This window comes from Eublepharis macularius, chromosome 3, assembly GCF_028583425.1.
Source record: "Eublepharis macularius isolate TG4126 chromosome 3, MPM_Emac_v1.0, whole genome shotgun sequence".
Lineage (NCBI taxonomy): Eukaryota > Metazoa > Chordata > Lepidosauria > Squamata > Eublepharidae > Eublepharis > Eublepharis macularius.
The window spans coordinates 163,863,278-163,881,768 of record NC_072792.1 but is presented as its reverse complement, the minus strand read 5'-3'; the positions used below and the strand labels follow the sequence as shown (position 1 = coordinate 163,881,768).

The following is an 18,491-nucleotide window of genomic DNA, read 5'->3' as shown; positions in this document are numbered from 1 at the left end:
TTTGGCTCTGTGGAGGACCCTAGGACTGGTGTAAAGGGAAAATTGTGTTGAACTAACCTCTGGAAACTCAAGTTTAAAATGGGAACTCTGTGAAGAAACTTTGTTACTGTAACCAAAGGAGTAAACAAAACACCTCTCACTAATAAGAACTAAAGAACATTGAAATAATCTGCAAGTAAACTATTTTGCCTTTTACTTTTAAAGTATTCTGTTCTACCAACAAATTTTACCTCAGAAATTTCATTCTGACTGCCCCTATTCCATCCCTACCTATTAAAAAAACTGGTTATTTCTTTTCAGTTATTCAGCCACTAGTTCCATTTTATACAAGGAAAAACAGGGCTGTCAAGTCCTGGGCTAGGCTAAAAACTTTACAACTTTCCAATCACTAACAGAGACATGCTACTTGGGGCTGCTCAGCCACAGCAGGCAAACATGGGTTTTGGCAGGAAAATCTGCCTCAGTGTGGGGGAGTGAAGGAGGGGTCTGTCATAGCCCCTTTCTGCTTGTTTAAGTGGCATTAGGATGGAGGTAATCTGCAGAAGATGGTCTTTCTTGCATATCATTGGTATCCTCTTGGAGTCTGCAAATGAATAGTTCTCAGTGGCAAGGGACTAATACTATTGATGCCATGTATAAAAGGGAGATCTAAAATAATTGCAGAATTATGGTGTAACGATTTGCTAATTGTTTTTATTTGTTCTTAAACATTTGCTTTTGGACATTTAAATCAGCTCCTCCTTACGTTACTTTAAACCTTTATCTCAGGAGTTCCCTGGTCCAATCAACAGTCCTTATATTTCCACATTCACAGAGCTTCAGGTGTTCTCTACTTTACCCGGGCTTATACCTTAAAAACACCTTCCCTTTTTTTGTTTATGTGACCTATATGTTTCTGCATCCCCCGAAGGTTTTCACTGCCACCAAAGGCAGAGGTCCTAAGGACTACTGTGGTAGGCCCATGGGCTTGTTATACAAGGCCTAGTGGGATTTCTTGTTTGAGAAGCAGTTTATCATTTCATATCAGAAACCTGCTTTTGAAACTCACCTCCTGTGCAGAAGTGAAATGCATAGTAGAAGCTATGTAACTGGAGTCTGTACATAAGCCGGTTTGGTGTAGTGGTTAAGAGCGCAGGACTCTAATCTGGAGAACTGGGCTTGATTCCTCACTCCTCCACTTGAAGCCAGCTGGGTGACCTTGGGTCAGTCACAGCTTCTAGGAACTCTCACACCCACCCACCTCACAGGGTGTTTGTTGTGGGGATAATAATAATAACATACTTTGTAAACCTCTCTGAATGGACATTAAGTTGTCCTGAAGGGTGGTATATAAATCAAATTTTGTTGTTGTTGTTATAAGTTTAATGTGATTCACCATTATTGAAATAGGTACAAATTATAGATATCCATGTTGATTGATCCCCCTCCCAATAAAACCCAAAACAGTAGTGAAGTTTTTGGAGGGTTGAGATCAACTAACCAAAATATCACAAAATTATGAGAGCAAGCTTTTGATTTCCCCATAACTCTTAATCAAATTGGATGTTAAGTACAAATGTGTGTTTATGGTGTCAGGAGGGAGGGGGATGGGAGGGTGTGTTGGCAGAGGCCAGAAGCGTACCCTTTGTAGTTCCCATAAAATGGAGACTCAGGGATGTTTCTGGCTTAATTCGATTACATTATACCGGTTCAAATAAGATATCAGGATGCCGTAAAAGTTTCTGGGATGAAAAAACAAAAGTAGCTTCTCCTTTTGAAAATGTAAAAGCCAGCAGTTCATCGGAATGCTCCACTTCCTTGGTCACTGTTGGAACATATCCATCCCTGTAACACTGAGAGTAGCAGGAATGCATGGCGACTCTTGTATTCACAAAGACAAAAAATTAGATGATGCACCAAGTAACAAGTTGAAGTCAAACTGGGTAGTACTACCTGGTGACTTAAGGGAATGTAAACCCATTAGAAGATCTTCTCTTCCATTTGTAGAAAACCTGTATTGCTGAATATACTCTCTTTGGCAAGCAAAACTGGAGATAGCTCTGCTGATCCTGGGGTGGATGGATCTGTAGTGTAATATTTTTCATTAGGACCCACCAAAATTTTAGAATATAGCAAGCACTGGCTTTCAAGTTCCCTAGATGCCTTAGTAGCCCTGACCTGGATCACCCAGGTGAACCTGATCTCATCAGATCCCAGAAGATAAACAGGGTCGGCCTTGGTTAGTAATTGGATGGGAGACAAAGCCCAGGGTTCAAGAGGCAGGCAATAGCAAACCACCTGTTAGGCTCTTGCCATGAAAACCCTGCTGGGGGGGGGGGGTTACCATAAGTCAGCAATGGCTTGAGGGCACTCGGTACCACCAGATGCCTTAGTAAAGCTGAAAAGGAAAAGTGTCTGCTATTCAGCTTTACGCAAAACTTGTCTGCCTTCAGGTTTGCTTCTCAAACATGAGAAATGAAGGGTGGACCGTGTGCTTAAAATGCACGCAAGAATTTTGTACTCATTGTAAGACATTGTTATATTTGATGTGTTTGTGTTTCGAATAGAATGACGATTGGTTGGTATTTGAATAGGCTTCTTTTATTTAATGCCGCTGCCTACGATTTTTATAGTTCTGTTATAACTTGTTATTGAGATTGTGGTGTGTTAAACTCAGTTATTCTTTTTTTGTTTTTTCTCAGTCATATTGATCAGACAACAACCTGGCAGGATCCACGGAAGGCCCTCCTCTCCCAGATGAACGTTACAGCCCCCACAAGCCCTCCAGTGCAACAGAACATCATTAATTCAGCATCGGGTAAGGAGAGATCAACAGATCTTCAAAGAAGTTGCCACAAGCAACTTGGCATCTTATAATGTAAAGCTACGCATCACTCAAGCACGGCCTGTCCTTCTTCTTCTTCTACAAACCCTTCATATAGAAAACATACGTTTCTTCTTTGTGGGTAGAATTCCCAATCAGAAATACTGTGTGTTCGTATCATTAAAAAGGAGGTAACACTACCTCAGTAAATGGAAGTGAGATGTAATTTACAAAAACTAAGTTTTTTATATTCTTTGAAACATGTAGGGCAGTGGCGTAGTGTGGGTTGAGAGCACCCTGGGCAAGGCAAGTATCGCACCTTGGTTTTTGCTCCCTCTCATACGCGCACGCTCCCAGGCCCGCAAGATGACGTCATCATGCAGGGCACAGCTTCCCCCCTCTGCTGCAGCCGCCCGTGCCTCCACAGCCAGCTCGCCGGCCACCCCGTCAGTGCACAGGCGGCATGGGCAGCCTCCTCACAAGCGCAGCGCAGTCTCCACCCCCCTCCGCCGCAACCACCTGCATCGCAGCAGCCAGCTCAGCAGCCAGCAAGCCGGCTGCCCCGTTAGTGCACAGTCTCTTGCACTCCTACGAATTTTGCGCCCAGGGCAACCGCCCCTCTGTCCCGCCCCATGCTACACTACTGGTGTAGGACTTTGTCTATGAAAAAAATAGGCATTGCCTTTTGTCCGCTTTAAACCCCTTCTGTCTGATGTTTGTTAGAAAAGTGTCTTTCTCCTCTGTTTCTTTGTTTTGCTGAGCAAATCAATGTGTGGTTTCAATAGGTTTCCAGCCAGAAACCATTATTAGGTTTTTTCCAACCCCCTTTTTAATTTGGAAACAACACAGCAGCAGTGTAGGTCAGGCTCTTCTCATGGAATGACTGGAAACGGTCTCCTTGAGAGCAAAGAGGCCAGAGAGACAAGTAGTTAGATGTTAGAGACTGGCACAGGTATAAGGTTGTTTAACCATGACTGCGTGATGGAGAGCAGTCTGTGATGTGATAGGAAGCACAGAAGTAAAGTCTATGGCTCACTTAAATCAAGACTTGAAGATGATATTGGACTCTAAATCAAAAGCTAACCATGGCTAACATTGACCTTGGTGAAAACAGAATTCTGCAACATAGCTAGTACTGAATAAGGTGGTGCTAGGGCGTTTTAACAGGTGCTGCCCTTTGCTTAACAAAGATTAAGAGTCTGGGAAAATTCTTCACTGTGTATAACTTTGTTTCTCAATTCCCCATGTTTTTGTTTTCCAACCTGATACATGCTCCTGGGGTCTAAACCACCTCAAGAGGTATCTGCTTAGGACTTTCATCAAGGACTAAATGTGTATGTGTTAACCACACTTTGATTGTCACTGTCAACACACCTGCAGTCCTTCAAGCCATGTCAGTCCTTCAGCTGACTGAACATTGAACAGGGAACAGTAATAGTCATGGTTTCCACTGAACTGTGCTGTGTTTTCAGACAGGCAGTATATAAGTTGCTTTCCTTCCATTACTCCCCCCCCCCCACCGACACACACTGAATCCCATGCTTCCTGCTTATCATATCATAATTGCCAACTGCTAAAACACTCTGTTTTTTTGTTTTCATTGTGAATTTATGGTTGAGAAATTGATATTTTGTTGAGTTAAACAACTGGGTGTTTTAAAAAAAATTATGTTGGAATCTCCATTTGTGTTGTGTAGTTTGAATATAATGCATATTGGCTAATGATAAAAGTTCAAGCTCATTAGTTTTTTGCTAAATCTCTAATTTTTATAGGAAGCCCCGCCCCCCTCAGATAAAGAGTGAATGTTGTCTACTGGTCCATGAGACTAGTCTTTGTTGCCAAAAGGGAAAAGCAGAAAGAGGTTCAAGGTAGAGAAAGCAGATACGTTTCAAGATGGTATTCTCTTGACTGCCCTTTTACTAGATAATAAGAAAAATTGTACTTTGGGGTATGTATAGCTAATCTGGCCATGTTGGCCCACTTACCTCTCCTGCTGCCTTTGATCTTCCACCTACTGTAACTCTTTAGTTCCTGAGCACACCTTGGATGTGACAGAAGGGTGCTTTGTGTGTGGGTGCTAGCTAAGTTATACCCCTGTCGAGGCTGTAGATGGTAGGGGTGAAAGGGGAAGAGGTGGAGGAACAAGGAAGGCAACCCTTAAGATCTGAGAATCAATGGGGATTGTAGTGGACCCCACAGAAAAAATCACCACATGGGGTGTGTTTCTATCCCTCTTTGTGAGACTCTAATGAATGTCAAGAGCAGAACTCTGAGGAAAAGGGGCTTGCTTGTATGGGCATCGTCTATCAGTTTCTGTAGGTGAAAATAGGGGAATATCTGCCTGTAATCCTGAATATGGAGTAAAAGATCTGCACAGCACTTACCTGTACTTTATCTGGATGCTATCTCTTGCTGTCCGTTCATCATGGGTACCCACATGCCCAGGTAGTACTTGCAATATATGTATTTTGTGAATTTATGCTGAGAAGCGATGTAATAGAAACAAGCATCTGCAGTGACAAAGGTTTTTCAAGGTAGAAAGAATCTTCCTCAGTTTTGTGTGTGGCTACTTCTCACTAACCGAATATAAAACTGTGCTGTGTGAGTTACAAATTATGCAGCTGGAAAATCCAAGTTCTGTCTTTGCAATCACACTGCAGATTTATAAAGTATTTAATATATTTAGAATATATTGGAGATTCTGATCTTGTGAAATGTGACTGTTTTAGCAGGCAGTAGAGTAGTTTGGCAGTCTGTATAATCCAGAACTGAAAATGATTCCATACCAAGTTGCAGTTTTTGATGTGGGTTCTTAAAGGGGTTGGATGGAGTGGGGGTGGAGGGCTGGAAGAGGAATTGATGGAGAACTCCTACACCAGAACATGCACAATCTACCTGTTCAGTGAAGTAGCGGCTTATATAATCAGAAGAGTGGATGCTGAAGGTGAGGTACGCATCTTGAACCACACCAGAAGACCAGTTTGAGAACCAGTAGCATAATGTATCCAGCAAAAGAACATTCCACACTGACTTTTTCAGACTGGGAAAGGATGGTGCTTCATGGTAGTGCATTGTGATGTACAGGTTATGTGTGTGCAGTAATGCATATTGCTAATTTAGGATAGTTTCTTGGTATCTTAATAGTGCTTCTCACAGATGTCAGCGAACTGACCAACTTGCTGTCTTGCCTAAGTCTGAAAGAAAATCTAGCGATTTATGACACGTGCCAAAGATTTTTGAAGGGGCACTGCAAATATCCATTGGGGAACAAATGAATGGGACATAGCTGTTTGCTGCACAGGTGAAATGAGGAGAAATCTTCAGCGTCTTGTCTTGTACTAAAAAGCTTCTTTTTATGTTGACTTACCATATGTTATAATAGGGTATGCAACTTTTTATTGTTGTTTACACACCATAGACTTCAGTGAGTACATGCTAGTGCAATGTAGTGCAAAGAGTTTGATCCATGCTCTGACACGAAATTCTGGGATCATTATAGAGCGGGATGAGAGAACAATATACACAACCTTGAGTTGTTTGGGTGGAAGGGTTGGCTTAAAATCAACTTTTTAAAAAGTGTATACTGTGTCCTCAGTGTGGACAAGGAATTATGCCCTAAATTGCCAAGGTCCAAGACCAAACTGTCTATTATTTATCTATTTGTTTCACTTATACTCAACTTTCCTCCCTGATGGGGACCCAAAGGGTCTTACAAAATTCTCTCCTTCTATGTTTTATCCTCACAACAACCCTGTAAGATTGGTTAGACTGAGAGTATGTGATGAGCCCAAAATCATGCAACAGGCTTCCATGGCAGAGTAGGGACTACCTTATAATTGTCAACTAGATTCATTGGTTAACAATTGAAAGTCCAGAGGAAAAGGATAAATTGGGGAGTGGGCAAAGATAAGGTATTTCTAATGACATTTTTGTTCCACATTTGTTCCAAAGATGTATAAGAAGAGCCTTGATGGATGAGTCTGGTGGTCCGGTCTAGTCTACCATCCTATGTCACACCGTGGGCAGCCAATTACTCTGCGGGGGGCGGGGGGCAACATCCAGACATAGAGGCCAAGGCCTTTCCTTGTGCTTCCTGATGTATGTGTAAAGTTCTGTCAAGTCACAGAGGGCTTATTGTCATCCGATAGGGTTTTCAGGGCAAGAGATGAACAAAGGTGGATTGCCACTGCCTGCCTTTGCATAGTGACCCTGTATTTCCTGGGAGGTCTCACATTCAAGAACTAACTAGATACTAACTGCTTAGCCTCTGAGATCTGATGAGATTGGGCTAGCCTGGGCTGTCCATGTTAGGATATTTAGAAGTTTACTGCCTCTGATAGTGGAGTTTCCCTTTAGACACAATGGCTAGTAGCCACTAGAGATGGGCACGAACTGAAATATGAATCAGAGTTCGTCACGAACCGGGCTGGTTCATGGGTCGTGAACCGATGGTTCGTCGGGGTGCGTTTTTGACGAACCACAACGACTTTTAGGTGGTTTGTTTGGTTCATTTTTCAGTTCATCAATGGGATTTGCCCCCTCATCCGCCAATTCCTCCGTGTGTGCTGCCAACTGGCACAGCGAAGTCACTGCCGGAAGTGATGTCACCGCGCTGGTTGGAAGCGCGTAGGGCGGCATCAATTCCAGAAGTGACATCGCCGTGCTGGCTGTGGGACGCATGTGTGTGGCGCTTTCTTCAGACCTTTTGTTGCCCTGTAAGTGACAAACTGCGAACCAGGCAGTTTAATGCCAGTTTGTGAAACGTGACAAATCACGAACTGCAACAAATCGCCATTTTCCGGGTTCGTGCCCACCTCTAGTAGCCACTGATAGACCTATTCTCCATGAATCTATCTAATCCTCCTTTAAAGCCGGAGGCCGTCACTACATGCTCTAGCACCAAATTCTGTATTTTAATCCTTTGCTGTGTAAAGAAATATTTTCTTTTACACTTTCTGAATCTACTGCCTGTCAGCTTCATTAGGTGCACTTGAGTTTTGGGAGGAGGGATAAAATGTTCTCTGCCTACTCTCTCTATCCTGTGCATAATTATATGAACCTTTATCATGTCCGCTGTTAATCATCTGTTTTCTAAATTAAAAGTCCAAAATTCTTCAACCTTTCCTCTTAGGGAAGTGATCCAACCCTTCAATAATCTTGGATGTCCTCTTCTGTACTTTATCCAACCCTGCAATGTCTTTTTGGATATGTGGTGACCAGAAATGAGCCCGCAGCATAGATCTATACAGGCACATTATTATATTGGCCATTTTATTTTCAATCCCTTTCCTAATAACCCCCAATAATTGCCTTTTTAACTGTTGCGGCACTCTAGGCTGACACTTTGATTGAGCTGTCTGCTATGACCCCACGTTCTCTTTCCCTCTCAGTCTTGGCAAGTTCAGTCCCTATTAGTGAGTACTTGAAGTTGGCTTTTTTTGTTCCAGTGTGCGTCACCTTACACTTGCCTACGTTGAACTTCATTTGCCACATTGTTACCCATGCACCTAATTTTTGGAGATCCTCCTGAAGCTCTTCGGCCTTGGTTTTTTTCACTATCCTGAATAATTTTGAGTCATCTGCAAACCTGGCTACTGCACTGCTCTCCGCCAGTTCCTGGTCTTTTATGAACATGTTAAATATCACCGACTCCAATATCTATTCTTGTGGGACCCCAATGCTTACTTCCCCCCATTGCGAGAACTGTCCATTTATTCCTACTCTTTACTTCCTGTTTAACCAGTTTTTAATCCGTAAGAGGACCTGTCCTCTTATTCAAAGCCCAGCACTTGAGCCACTGTACTATACTTCACTGGCTTAGTGTAAATGAGATGTTATACATACTTGAAGTGTTGAAGGACAGTATTTTAAGAGAAGGAGATCCTTCATGTTGCTCTGGGTTGGAGGCAAAAAGTCATAAGCTAGGGCTATATCCAATAATTTATGGTGGTGTGACAAGCAGTGGTATTTCCAGTTATCTTATAGAAATGAAACACAGAAATGTTCCTAATTTAAAAAAAAACCCTTTGGTTCCCTTCCAGATTTCCTTCTGCATTACCTTGGGCTATCTAACTTCATAAAATGTTACTTTTTTCTTATTTTGGGTGGGCAGCACTGAAAGCAATTGTGGATTAATCAGCTTCACGTTCTACCTTATCTGCATATATTTTACATAATGTGTGAGTGGAATTTGCATTGGAACTAACTGGAGCATGTTGTACTTCCATGTCTCTCAATGCAGAACATTGTTAAAATGGGAGATAGCTGTGAAAAGGAATGATGTAGATCTCAGCCAATAAATCAGTACCTTCATGATTAATTACATCCAGAATCATTCATAATTAATTTGTACTCACTCCAGTCTTGTATACAGTAATTGAGTCTGAGATGGCAAGACTTTGACTGAAATCCTATGAATCCCTGGAGAAATAAGTTTCCGAACTTGGCTGTTTAGGCTCAAATCCAGTGTTCTGTCCACTCGATCATATGTCGGGGCAGTTGTCAGAGGAAAATAAAGAAAAGAGCCTCTCTGTTTACAGTACTGTAGCAGTTGACTTTAAGTAATAGTTCACCTAAAGTTTGTATGTTACTTAATACTTTAAGTAATATATAGTCCACTATCATTTCACGAATTGCTACCCAGCATAAGTTATATAAAATTAAGTGTAGTCAAATGGGGGGGGGGGAGGATCTTGCTTTTTAAAAAAGGGAGGAGAAGTTATACATAAAGCAATAACTCCTGGAGTATTTCAACCACTTCTGAAAGAAGAAGAGGGAGAAACAAAATGGAGACAATTGTTTACCTGAGGCCTGAGAGGGAATGGTCAGCTGTCTGTGTAACTACTTTTTCTGTCCTAAACCCTTGTAATGGGGCAAGTGTAGAATAAATAAAATGGAGTGAATTCTGGGGCAATTTTATAGCCTCCAGAATAATAACGAAAGTGCTTCACAGTAACACAGCTGCTTTTTCTGTCCTTCCCACCCCCACCCCGTCCCAGGCTACTAAGACTGAAACTATTAGTTTCATGTGCGGTGTTCTGTCATACATTTGTTTGGGTTTTATTTATTTAAATAGCTAACTCTCTTCAATGGGGGGCAAACCAGAGCCTACTATGAATTGCTTCCTTCTGTGTTACAGGCCCGCTCCCTGATGGATGGGAACAAGCCATGACCCAGGATGGAGAAATTTACTACATAAACCATAAGAACAAGACCACATCTTGGCTAGATCCAAGGCTTGACCCACGCTTTGGTAAAAGTTCCTCTCACTTCAGACTTTTTTTAAAAATTCATTTTGTTTCACTTAGAGTACTTCTATATTTAGGTAATATTTTATTTTTTTAAGTTGAGACCTGTATCAAAGACAAGACTGGCCACTTCCCATTAACATGTGAAATTTATCCCCTCCCATCTCTACAGACCCTGTCTCTTCAGCTTTGCACATCTGTGCACATCCCTTCCAGACAGCAAGTAAAATCTCTCCCTAGCACTATTTTTGCCTGTTTCTAGCTCCACGGATTTCTTTTACCCGGAAATATGAAGGCTCAGGGAGGGAGTTTTCTTCCCCCCTTCCCGATTTTTTTTCCTGAAAGGGGAACACTTCCTTTTTGGAATGAATGAAATGCATTTTATGAGATATTTTGCTCAAATGCTTTCTAACGTGAAGTTTTTTTAAAATGTAAGGCAAGCCTAAAGCATTCGGTGTTGTGAATATTATAGGCATATTAGAGTGTTTGTCGTTTAAATGTAAACAATTTCGCCACAGCTAGTACAACCTGCTACGTTTGTCTGTTGGAGTTAGTCTTTTCAATTCTAAACTTAATCCAGTCTCCAAAGCTGATAGTCCTCCTTAATTCTGTGACTCTTGAGGACTGTTTCAGAGCTCCAATAATAAGGTGCCTTTTTTCAGTCTACTCAGTTTATGGTTACTGTGGTTAGGATACAGCAGCCTGCAGTGTTCTCTCTCTCACACACGCACATATATCTGGTATATTTGCATTTTTCTTGAACAAAACTAAGCCATTCATACTTTCAAATTTCATAAATATGCCAGCTGTACAGGTAGTACAGATGTATGAGCTAACAGATCTAGTGGTATAATCTATTGTTAAAGAAATAAAATAGGGTTAGAAAGCAAACATTGCATAGATTTTAATTTCCTTTTCCAAATTTCTGTTTTTGTTAAATGAACTTTCTCCCTGGCTTCAGAGTTTCCAGGAAACTCGCATTGATACTTCCATCCTTCCCATGGGTCCTTTCTTCACAGCCATTATTTACCATTTCTTTATGGTCTTCAGTGCACGCCACCATCATTTCAGTATTTCTGCTGCAGAAAGGGGGGTTAGGGGGATTGTTGCTTGCCTAAGCCCACCTAGTAAATTCAGGGCAGAGGCAGCTTTCCAAGCTTCTTGACAAGTGTTACACACCAACTTGATCTACCTTGTCCCCCTCATTTTCTCTATTTTGGCAAAACTGTCGTCCTAAGGTTGTATCTAGTCTGCTTCTCCATCTCTTTTCAGTCTATAATTATCTATATTTGTTTTGGTATAGCAAAGATTTGTTTTCTAAGTTTTGTGGAACCTGCATTGTTCTAAATTCTTAACAAATATGTACTGAGACGTCATGATGTGACGTCCTCCCTGTGGGTCAGTAATGACTTGGTGCTTGCACAGGGGACTACTTTTACCTTTTTTATGTACTGAGAACTTGGAAAACAGGGTTGTAGCAAGCCAGCTACATTGGTGTGTGGATTTTCCTCCACGTGCCCCTTTCCTACAGCAGTCTCTTTTTTCTCTTCCAAAGTTGATACTTAGATAACTCAGATACACATGGACGCCCCCCCCCCTCCCCACTGGTTTCCATACATTTAGGGTCTGGAGGCTCCAGTGAGGAGGGGGAATCTGGTGGAATTCGTACCTAGTGGTGTAAATGGTAAATTTTGCAGGAACCGTTCATGACGTCCTGTCGCCATGTCTCTAGTAAAACTGTATAACAAAAATGAGCTTCAGATTTCTTCCTTTATGCATAATTCTTTGGTGTGAGTAGTGAATCTATAATTAGGATGGGTCCCAGGTGGAGCTCCAACCAGATCCCTCTGGGAGGTTCAGCACATCTGATGTGAAACCCAGATACCATGAAAAATTTGTCCGCTTCGGGAAGGTGAAATAGATTTTGTGCCAGTTTACCCTACAGACTGCATCATCAATTTGAGGTTGGCAGATTTTCTAAATGGCCTTAAGAACCTGCTCTTGCAGTATAGGAATAATAATCTACCTTATATATGTTGTGAGGATTGCCAAATGGTAATGTGCTGGATCGGACTAAGGACCCACCTTGTTCAGCATCCTGTTTTGCACATGGATGCACCAGATGATTCCAGGAAAGTCACAAAGACAGTAGCCCTCCTCTGCTGCCCCCCTTCTCTGCATCTGTGGTGAAGTTCAGAGGTGAAGTGCCTCTGAACATGAAGGTTCCATTTGCAGGGTCAATCTGTTACATCTCATTCAAAACTATGTCCTAGAGAGAAATGTCCACCAGTAGAGATGAAGTGAGACAACTTTCTGAGATCTCGGTGGCCAGTTTGGAGGTTGCCAGGCATCCACAGCAATATTATGAAGCCTTCCAAGCCTTGGTGTTTCTGTTAATCAAAGATGAAGAAAGAGACTAAAAAAGAAAAAAGATGGGAGGGAGGGAGGGAAGGAAGCTGGGAAAGACAAGAGGAGGCTGAAGCAGAAGGGGGGAGGAGAACAGAAAAAGTGAGTTTGGTGGGTGAAAGAAAGGGGGGGGAGGCAGCCAGAAGATGAGAAGAAGGGAACGCTGAAGGGGAGGATTATAAATGAAGGGCAGAGGGTGGGTGGGAGAGAAAGAAGCAGGGTAAGGGAAAGAAGAAATGGTGTGGGGAAGGGGATATAGAGGTAAAATAAGATGCTCCCAGTGAGTCCTTATGGATCCCCTGCTTGTGAACTATGGTCCTCCGTGGATTTGCCTAACCTTTTAAAGCCATCAATACGGTTAATAATACACAGCTTTGAAAGTTTTCAAAGCACTCAACCTCTTGGGGGAGCCATGTTAGACTGATGTGGCAAAACCAAAAAGAAATCTCGTGCAACCATTAAAAAATACATCATCTGGGGAGCTCATGTAACCTGCCTCCTCTCCCTCGAGGAGACAAATCGACTTTTCACATCTCTTCAATTTTCCTTCCTCATTAAACTTCTTGACATTGTGGTGAGCTTGGCTTGGGTGAGTAGATATCTATTGAAGGGTGTTTTTTGTTGTTGTTGTTGTTGTTGAGTACTTTTTGAGAGCGACTTTGTTCGATAGGGCTTCTTCCCAGGTCATTTGTGTCTCGTCTGTATTTAATTTATAGTGCACTTCAATACTCTGGTTAGGTTGATGGGCTGAAGAGTCTTTCTGATACTACCTTGGGATGGGGGGACTACTATGTCCCTTTGAAGACTACTGAGAGTAATTCACAAGTTGAGTAAAATCTATTCTTTAATAATTTATCCCTTTTCCTATACTGTTTCTTACCTAATGAACAGTTACTTTATATACTTGGTATTAATAATTTGCCTTTCTTACTGAGACTTAAGGCAGATTTATTGATCAATACAATCAACAGCTGGGCCTTTCAATACAATCGGGTATAGATTACAGAAACTGGAAAACAAGCTGAAATCTCATATAGAGCTGAAACAAAAAATAAGCAATTTGACATGACAGTACGCAAGAGTATAATCTCCAGTTCCTATCCATTTTATTACTTTATTCATGTTGTATCAGGAAGCCAAATGATTTGTTTTGTAATATTTGGTTTGCATCAGGGTCATGGGGAGCCCAAATGGAGTCTTTGGGGGCCCACGGTGGCTCTCAGCCGCTCTGCATTCGAGGAGGATGTTCAACCACTGTAGCTCAGTCTGTCTGCTTTGAACCTAGGATCCTGTGCGAGTAGTTCCGCACATCTCCAGTTTAAAACAAAATCAGATGGTAGACGATGCAAGAGGCCTCTTCTTGAACCGTCCTTTCCCCAAGAGCTGCTGCCAGTTAGAATAGACAGTGCTGTGGTCTGACTTCAGGTGGACCTCACTGCACCTGTGCTGCTGCAGCCTCCTGGGGTTTTGTGCCTCCAGGCATCCTCAGTCCATAGATCAAAAGGGACGGCTGAGGGAAGGAGAAAGTGGAGATTCCGTCCTGATAAGAATGTTGTATCTTCATAGTGGTGTGTGTTCAGCATATCAGGCACAGACTAGAAAGCATCAGTGCCCCACCTGTGCTGTCCCTTCCTGTGCGGCATGCACTAGAGACTCATGCAAGCCCAATATAGCGAATGACGGCGGCTCGGTTGCGGAGCCCTTTGGAAAATGAGTTAAGGACACTTTGGAAGGATGCTTTTTGGTTACCATTTTAATACAGGCAACTCAGATTTGTGTAGAACATGTAGGTCACCTCTTCAGGGACCTTCTCAAGGTGGCTCACACACAAATAAATGGTAAAAACAACCACCCCAGCTTACAGTGAAATCTATAAAACAGCCCTGAAGTTAAAAATAAACTATAAAAGCAGCTAAGCAATTTCTGACTTAAAAGTAAGGAGGTGTTTTCACCTGGTGCCTGAAAGATCATAAATAGGTGGAAGAGGAGCCTCGTGATATTCAAAGGGTAAGGTGCCACCCCTGAAAATGCCCTGCCTATGACTGCCTCCTGCTTCACATCTGCCAGCAGGGGCCCTGGAGCAACAGGATCTTAACTTGCAGACTGAACAATATGGGAGAAGATGGTCCTTCAAGTACTTTAGCTACAAGCTCTTCATGGCCTTAAAGATAAGAACCAGAACTCTGAATTATGCTTTAAAGCCAATGGGCAGTGAGCGAAGTTATTCCATCATGGGGTTGATATGATCCCTTTGTCCAACCCTCACCCCCACCCCCTGGACCAATTGAAGTTTCTGAACAGCTTTCAAAGGCAGCATCTGTGTGGCCTTGCCACTTCTACCTTTTTAGCTAGTACAAATGAAGGAGATCAGGCTTAAGTTGCAAGCTGCTTCAAAGAGATGCTTACTAATAGCTAGTTCATGGATACAGCTTGTGTAGAGAGAGTGTGCGTGTGTGTGTTTTTCAAGGGTATTTTGGTTGAAATGGTCACTCTGACTCCAGCCTTTCCCCATGAAATTTATTTTCATTTAAAACACTTATGCCCTGCACATGCCACAAGGACTCCCAAGTTGTTCACAAAATAATTAAAACATTCACTTTTTTTAAAAAAGTGTTTCATCCTGAAGAATTTCTCTGTGTGCATGCAGTTTGCTGTAGTGGTTTGGTGTAGAGCCAGGTTGGTGTAGTGGTTAAGAGCAGCAGGACTCTGATCTGCAGAGCCAGGTGTGATTCCCCACTCCTCCACTTGAAGCCAGCAGGGTGACCTTGGGGCACTCACAGCTTCTAGGAGATCTCTGAGCCCCACCCACCTCACAGGGTGATTGTTGTGGGGATAATAATATCATACTTTGTAAACTGCTCTGAGTGGGCGTTAAGTTGTCCAGAAGGGTGGTATATAAATCGAATGTTATGTTAAAATGTTATATGACTTTCTCCTTTGTCTTAAAAAGGGAAAGGGTTGGGCGAGGGGAGACCCGGATACGTGTGGCGTAAAACAGCTGGGACACGAAAGGGTGCTGAGGGCAAGTAACCCGGCTTCACTGGCTGCAAGCCTCTGCTTGGTCATGGGAGATTGCTCTGGAGTGTCACGGAAGCCATTCTGAACTTTTCGGGAGAACAGGAGGCAGGAAACAAAGATTTAATTTCTTGGGTCTTTTAAATATACATTTAGTTCCTAGTTATTTTTGGCTGACCAAACCATGGTTTTATATAGTGTTCAGACAGCCTGCTCCAGAAGTACGTGGCACCACTGATGAAAGAGAGCAGACCTTCCGTGGCTTCTGCGCCTGGTGTAGCTAAATGAAAATAGTGTGCAGATCACTGAGCAGGTCAGACTGAGATTACACTGAAGGCTTTGAAGTTTTGCAGGGTTTTGACCTATCAACAGCTGTAGGCCTCTCTGGGGATTCCTTAACCCCACAAACACACAATGCTAGGAGACTTTGTATTTCATGGTTTCTGTGTTGACTTCACTGCTAATTGTGCTGTGGTTTACATGTTAGATGTAACCGGGATGTTACGGTATGTTTAAAAACAAAAACCCCAAGCCCTCTTATGGAGCGATGGGTTGAAGGTTGCAAAGACGGAGGTGGGTTCAGAGCTCTCCCCAGCCAGTGAGACACCAAGCCCGTGCCCTGCCCTGTGACACAATGGGGTTGCTCAAGACTTTGCTTTGGAAAAGGGGTTGAAATGCACCACACCTACATGTTATGAAGTGATGAAACGTTCAGCTGTCAAAACACCTATTAACTTTGAACTAGGCAAATCACATTGCATTACCTGTTTATGTCCATTTTCTCCTTGTCTCTCATCCGATGTAAGTTGATTGTAACACACAAACAAAACCAACTGTATATATCCTAGACAATAGATATTAAATATGCACAGTTTAATGTGGGAAAGAGCATTGAACACCCTGTAGAATCCTCCTGTCACACTTCCAGGGTACCCAGCTGGCCAGAGTTGCTTAGGGAGTTTTCTTCTCACCCTGTGTAACACAAGCCCAGTACAGATGACAGCCCCAAGCGTTCACTAAACGTTCTATAACATCTGACGAAGAGAGCTGTGGTTCTCGAAAGCTTATGCTACAGTAAGGTTGGTTAGTCTTAAAGGTGCTACTGGATTCTTTACTATTTTGCTACTACAGACTAACACGGCTAACTCCTCTGGATCTATAACAGCCTTGCAAACAAGCCTGCCTGCTGTAAGTACACAAAATGCTTTCCTAGCTAGCTCTCTTGCCTGTTTGCCCATGCTGCATCTGTATTGGAGGCTTCAGGATCGCTAATATCTTTTGGAAACGGCAATTGGGCGTGTTTTTAAATTTCAATTAAGTGTTCTTTAAAATTTGTCTGAATGAAAAACAAACACACATCATCTTGCACTCATAAGGTTGGCTCCTCTGTTCATTTTTCTGCCAATGCAAAAACACTTTGACAGGGTGGGCGGGTGATTTCTGTCGCTTCCTCTCACCTGGACACTCTCACATTAGCCCCACCCAGCATTATTCCTACAGGGTCTCCAAACCGTAGGCAACATTGGGGCTGCATTCCATGTGTGGAAGTCCTTCTGTCCTTGGATATGTTCCGTCACATCCAAACCCATAAATCACAAACTGGATACACAGTGGATACATAGTGAACCTTTAAGTTCTGTTAAGCAAACAGCATGAACTAATCATCTTCATTCATTCCTGACCTAGAATCTGCTGAGCATGCAACCCATGGAAGTTGCAGGCACATGACAGGAAGTCACATGATAGGAAAGGGGGCAGATTTATAACCTCTTTGCTGTTGTGGCCAGGATGGGAGGCAGACCAGAGACGGGAAACTCAAGCCATGCAGTAGGAGGAATTGTAGTGAGGAACAAGCCAAGAATCAGCCATAGCAGAATCCTTTCCCCTATTAAGTGATCCCGCCTCACCAGACTGCTTTTCTCAGAAGGCTCACAAAGAACCAGGAGGGGCTGCCTTGTTCTGGGCCAAGCAGGTCATTCCAAAGGGCAGCATCAGGAAAGTACAGGCTTATGACCCCAGTTGAAAGGGATCTGCTACCTGCCTGAGGGTTGCGTCCATGAGATGAAGACCACTGGCATAGATCTTAATTTCCCTTGCCATATACAAATACTTTTTCTGCTTTATAACAACCACTCTTTGCTTCAGGGATGGACTCTTAGGCTCCCATTAACTGGTTTTGCCATATAAAACCTTACTCATGGGTGGGGGGAGATCAAAACAAATTCTTAATTTCACAGTTGCTTCCCTAATTAAACTTTCCAGCATAAAAAGCATGCAAGCTGCATGGTCACAGGCTGTGACGCCTGCAGCTTGCATGCTTTATTTCCACTAGAAATGTTCTCTTTAATTGCAAACATATATTTTAATTGTGTTGGCAATCAATGGGTATATTATGAACGCTTGTTCAGGAAATGTACGAAACGGTAAGATTGAAACTTAGTTTAATCGGCGATCTCTCTTAGTGATTGCTTTTTAGAAGAAATTGTCGTGAATTTAAATCGATCCAACCTGTGTGGCACAGGGTGCCTCTGAAAGAGGAGTGGGGGGGGGGGAGGAACTGACTCTTTAGAGTTATGAAAGATTTCTATGCCTGACCACCTGGAGGCAGTTTGTACCTTTGGTGTGGCTAATATTAGACATACCACATGGCTGCCTCCCCACCATTGCAAAGAGTGCTACCAAAATAACAGCATTGGAGGGGGGGGGGGCGCTGTGGAGGCGCACTGCAGGCTTATTTGCTTTGGGGGGAAAGGGGTGGGGGGAGACAGAGTGCTGCTTGTCCCAGGCAATAGCGTAGTGAGCTGCAAAGTAGCGCATCTGGGCCATGTGTTGATTATCTGAAATGAGATCTGAAAGGAAGCGTTTGTTTTGCTGCTTTCCCATGCAGTTGCTCTCTGTTCTGCCCGTATTATCTCCCCCCTCTTGCTTGTCAAAGCCAGTAAAGACTCTCTGGAATAAAGAGCTGGAGCAAAGGTCACAAGCTGGAAACATCTCCCTTTTGGAAACAGACTTCATTTGCT

At 42.8% G+C, this 18,491-nt stretch overlaps 1 protein-coding gene across 10 annotated transcripts in view; it reads left to right on the top strand.

Annotated features, from left to right (window-relative positions):
• The window catches only part of YAP1 (Yes1 associated transcriptional regulator), a 131,140-nt gene that overhangs the window by 71,493 nt on the left and 41,156 nt on the right, over positions 1–18,491 (top strand). For 6 of the 10 annotated variants that reach the window (XM_054973201.1, XM_054973199.1, XM_054973200.1 and 3 more), the window contains exons 3-4: positions 2,682–2,797; positions 9,942–10,055. In XM_054973201.1, the coding sequence (XP_054829176.1) occupies positions 2,682–2,797; positions 9,942–10,055 (230 nt within the window). The remainder of the gene's footprint in view (positions 1–2,681; positions 2,798–9,941; positions 10,056–18,491) is intronic. The other 4 variants (XM_054973205.1, XM_054973204.1, XM_054973203.1 and 1 more) reach the window with 1 other exon arrangement.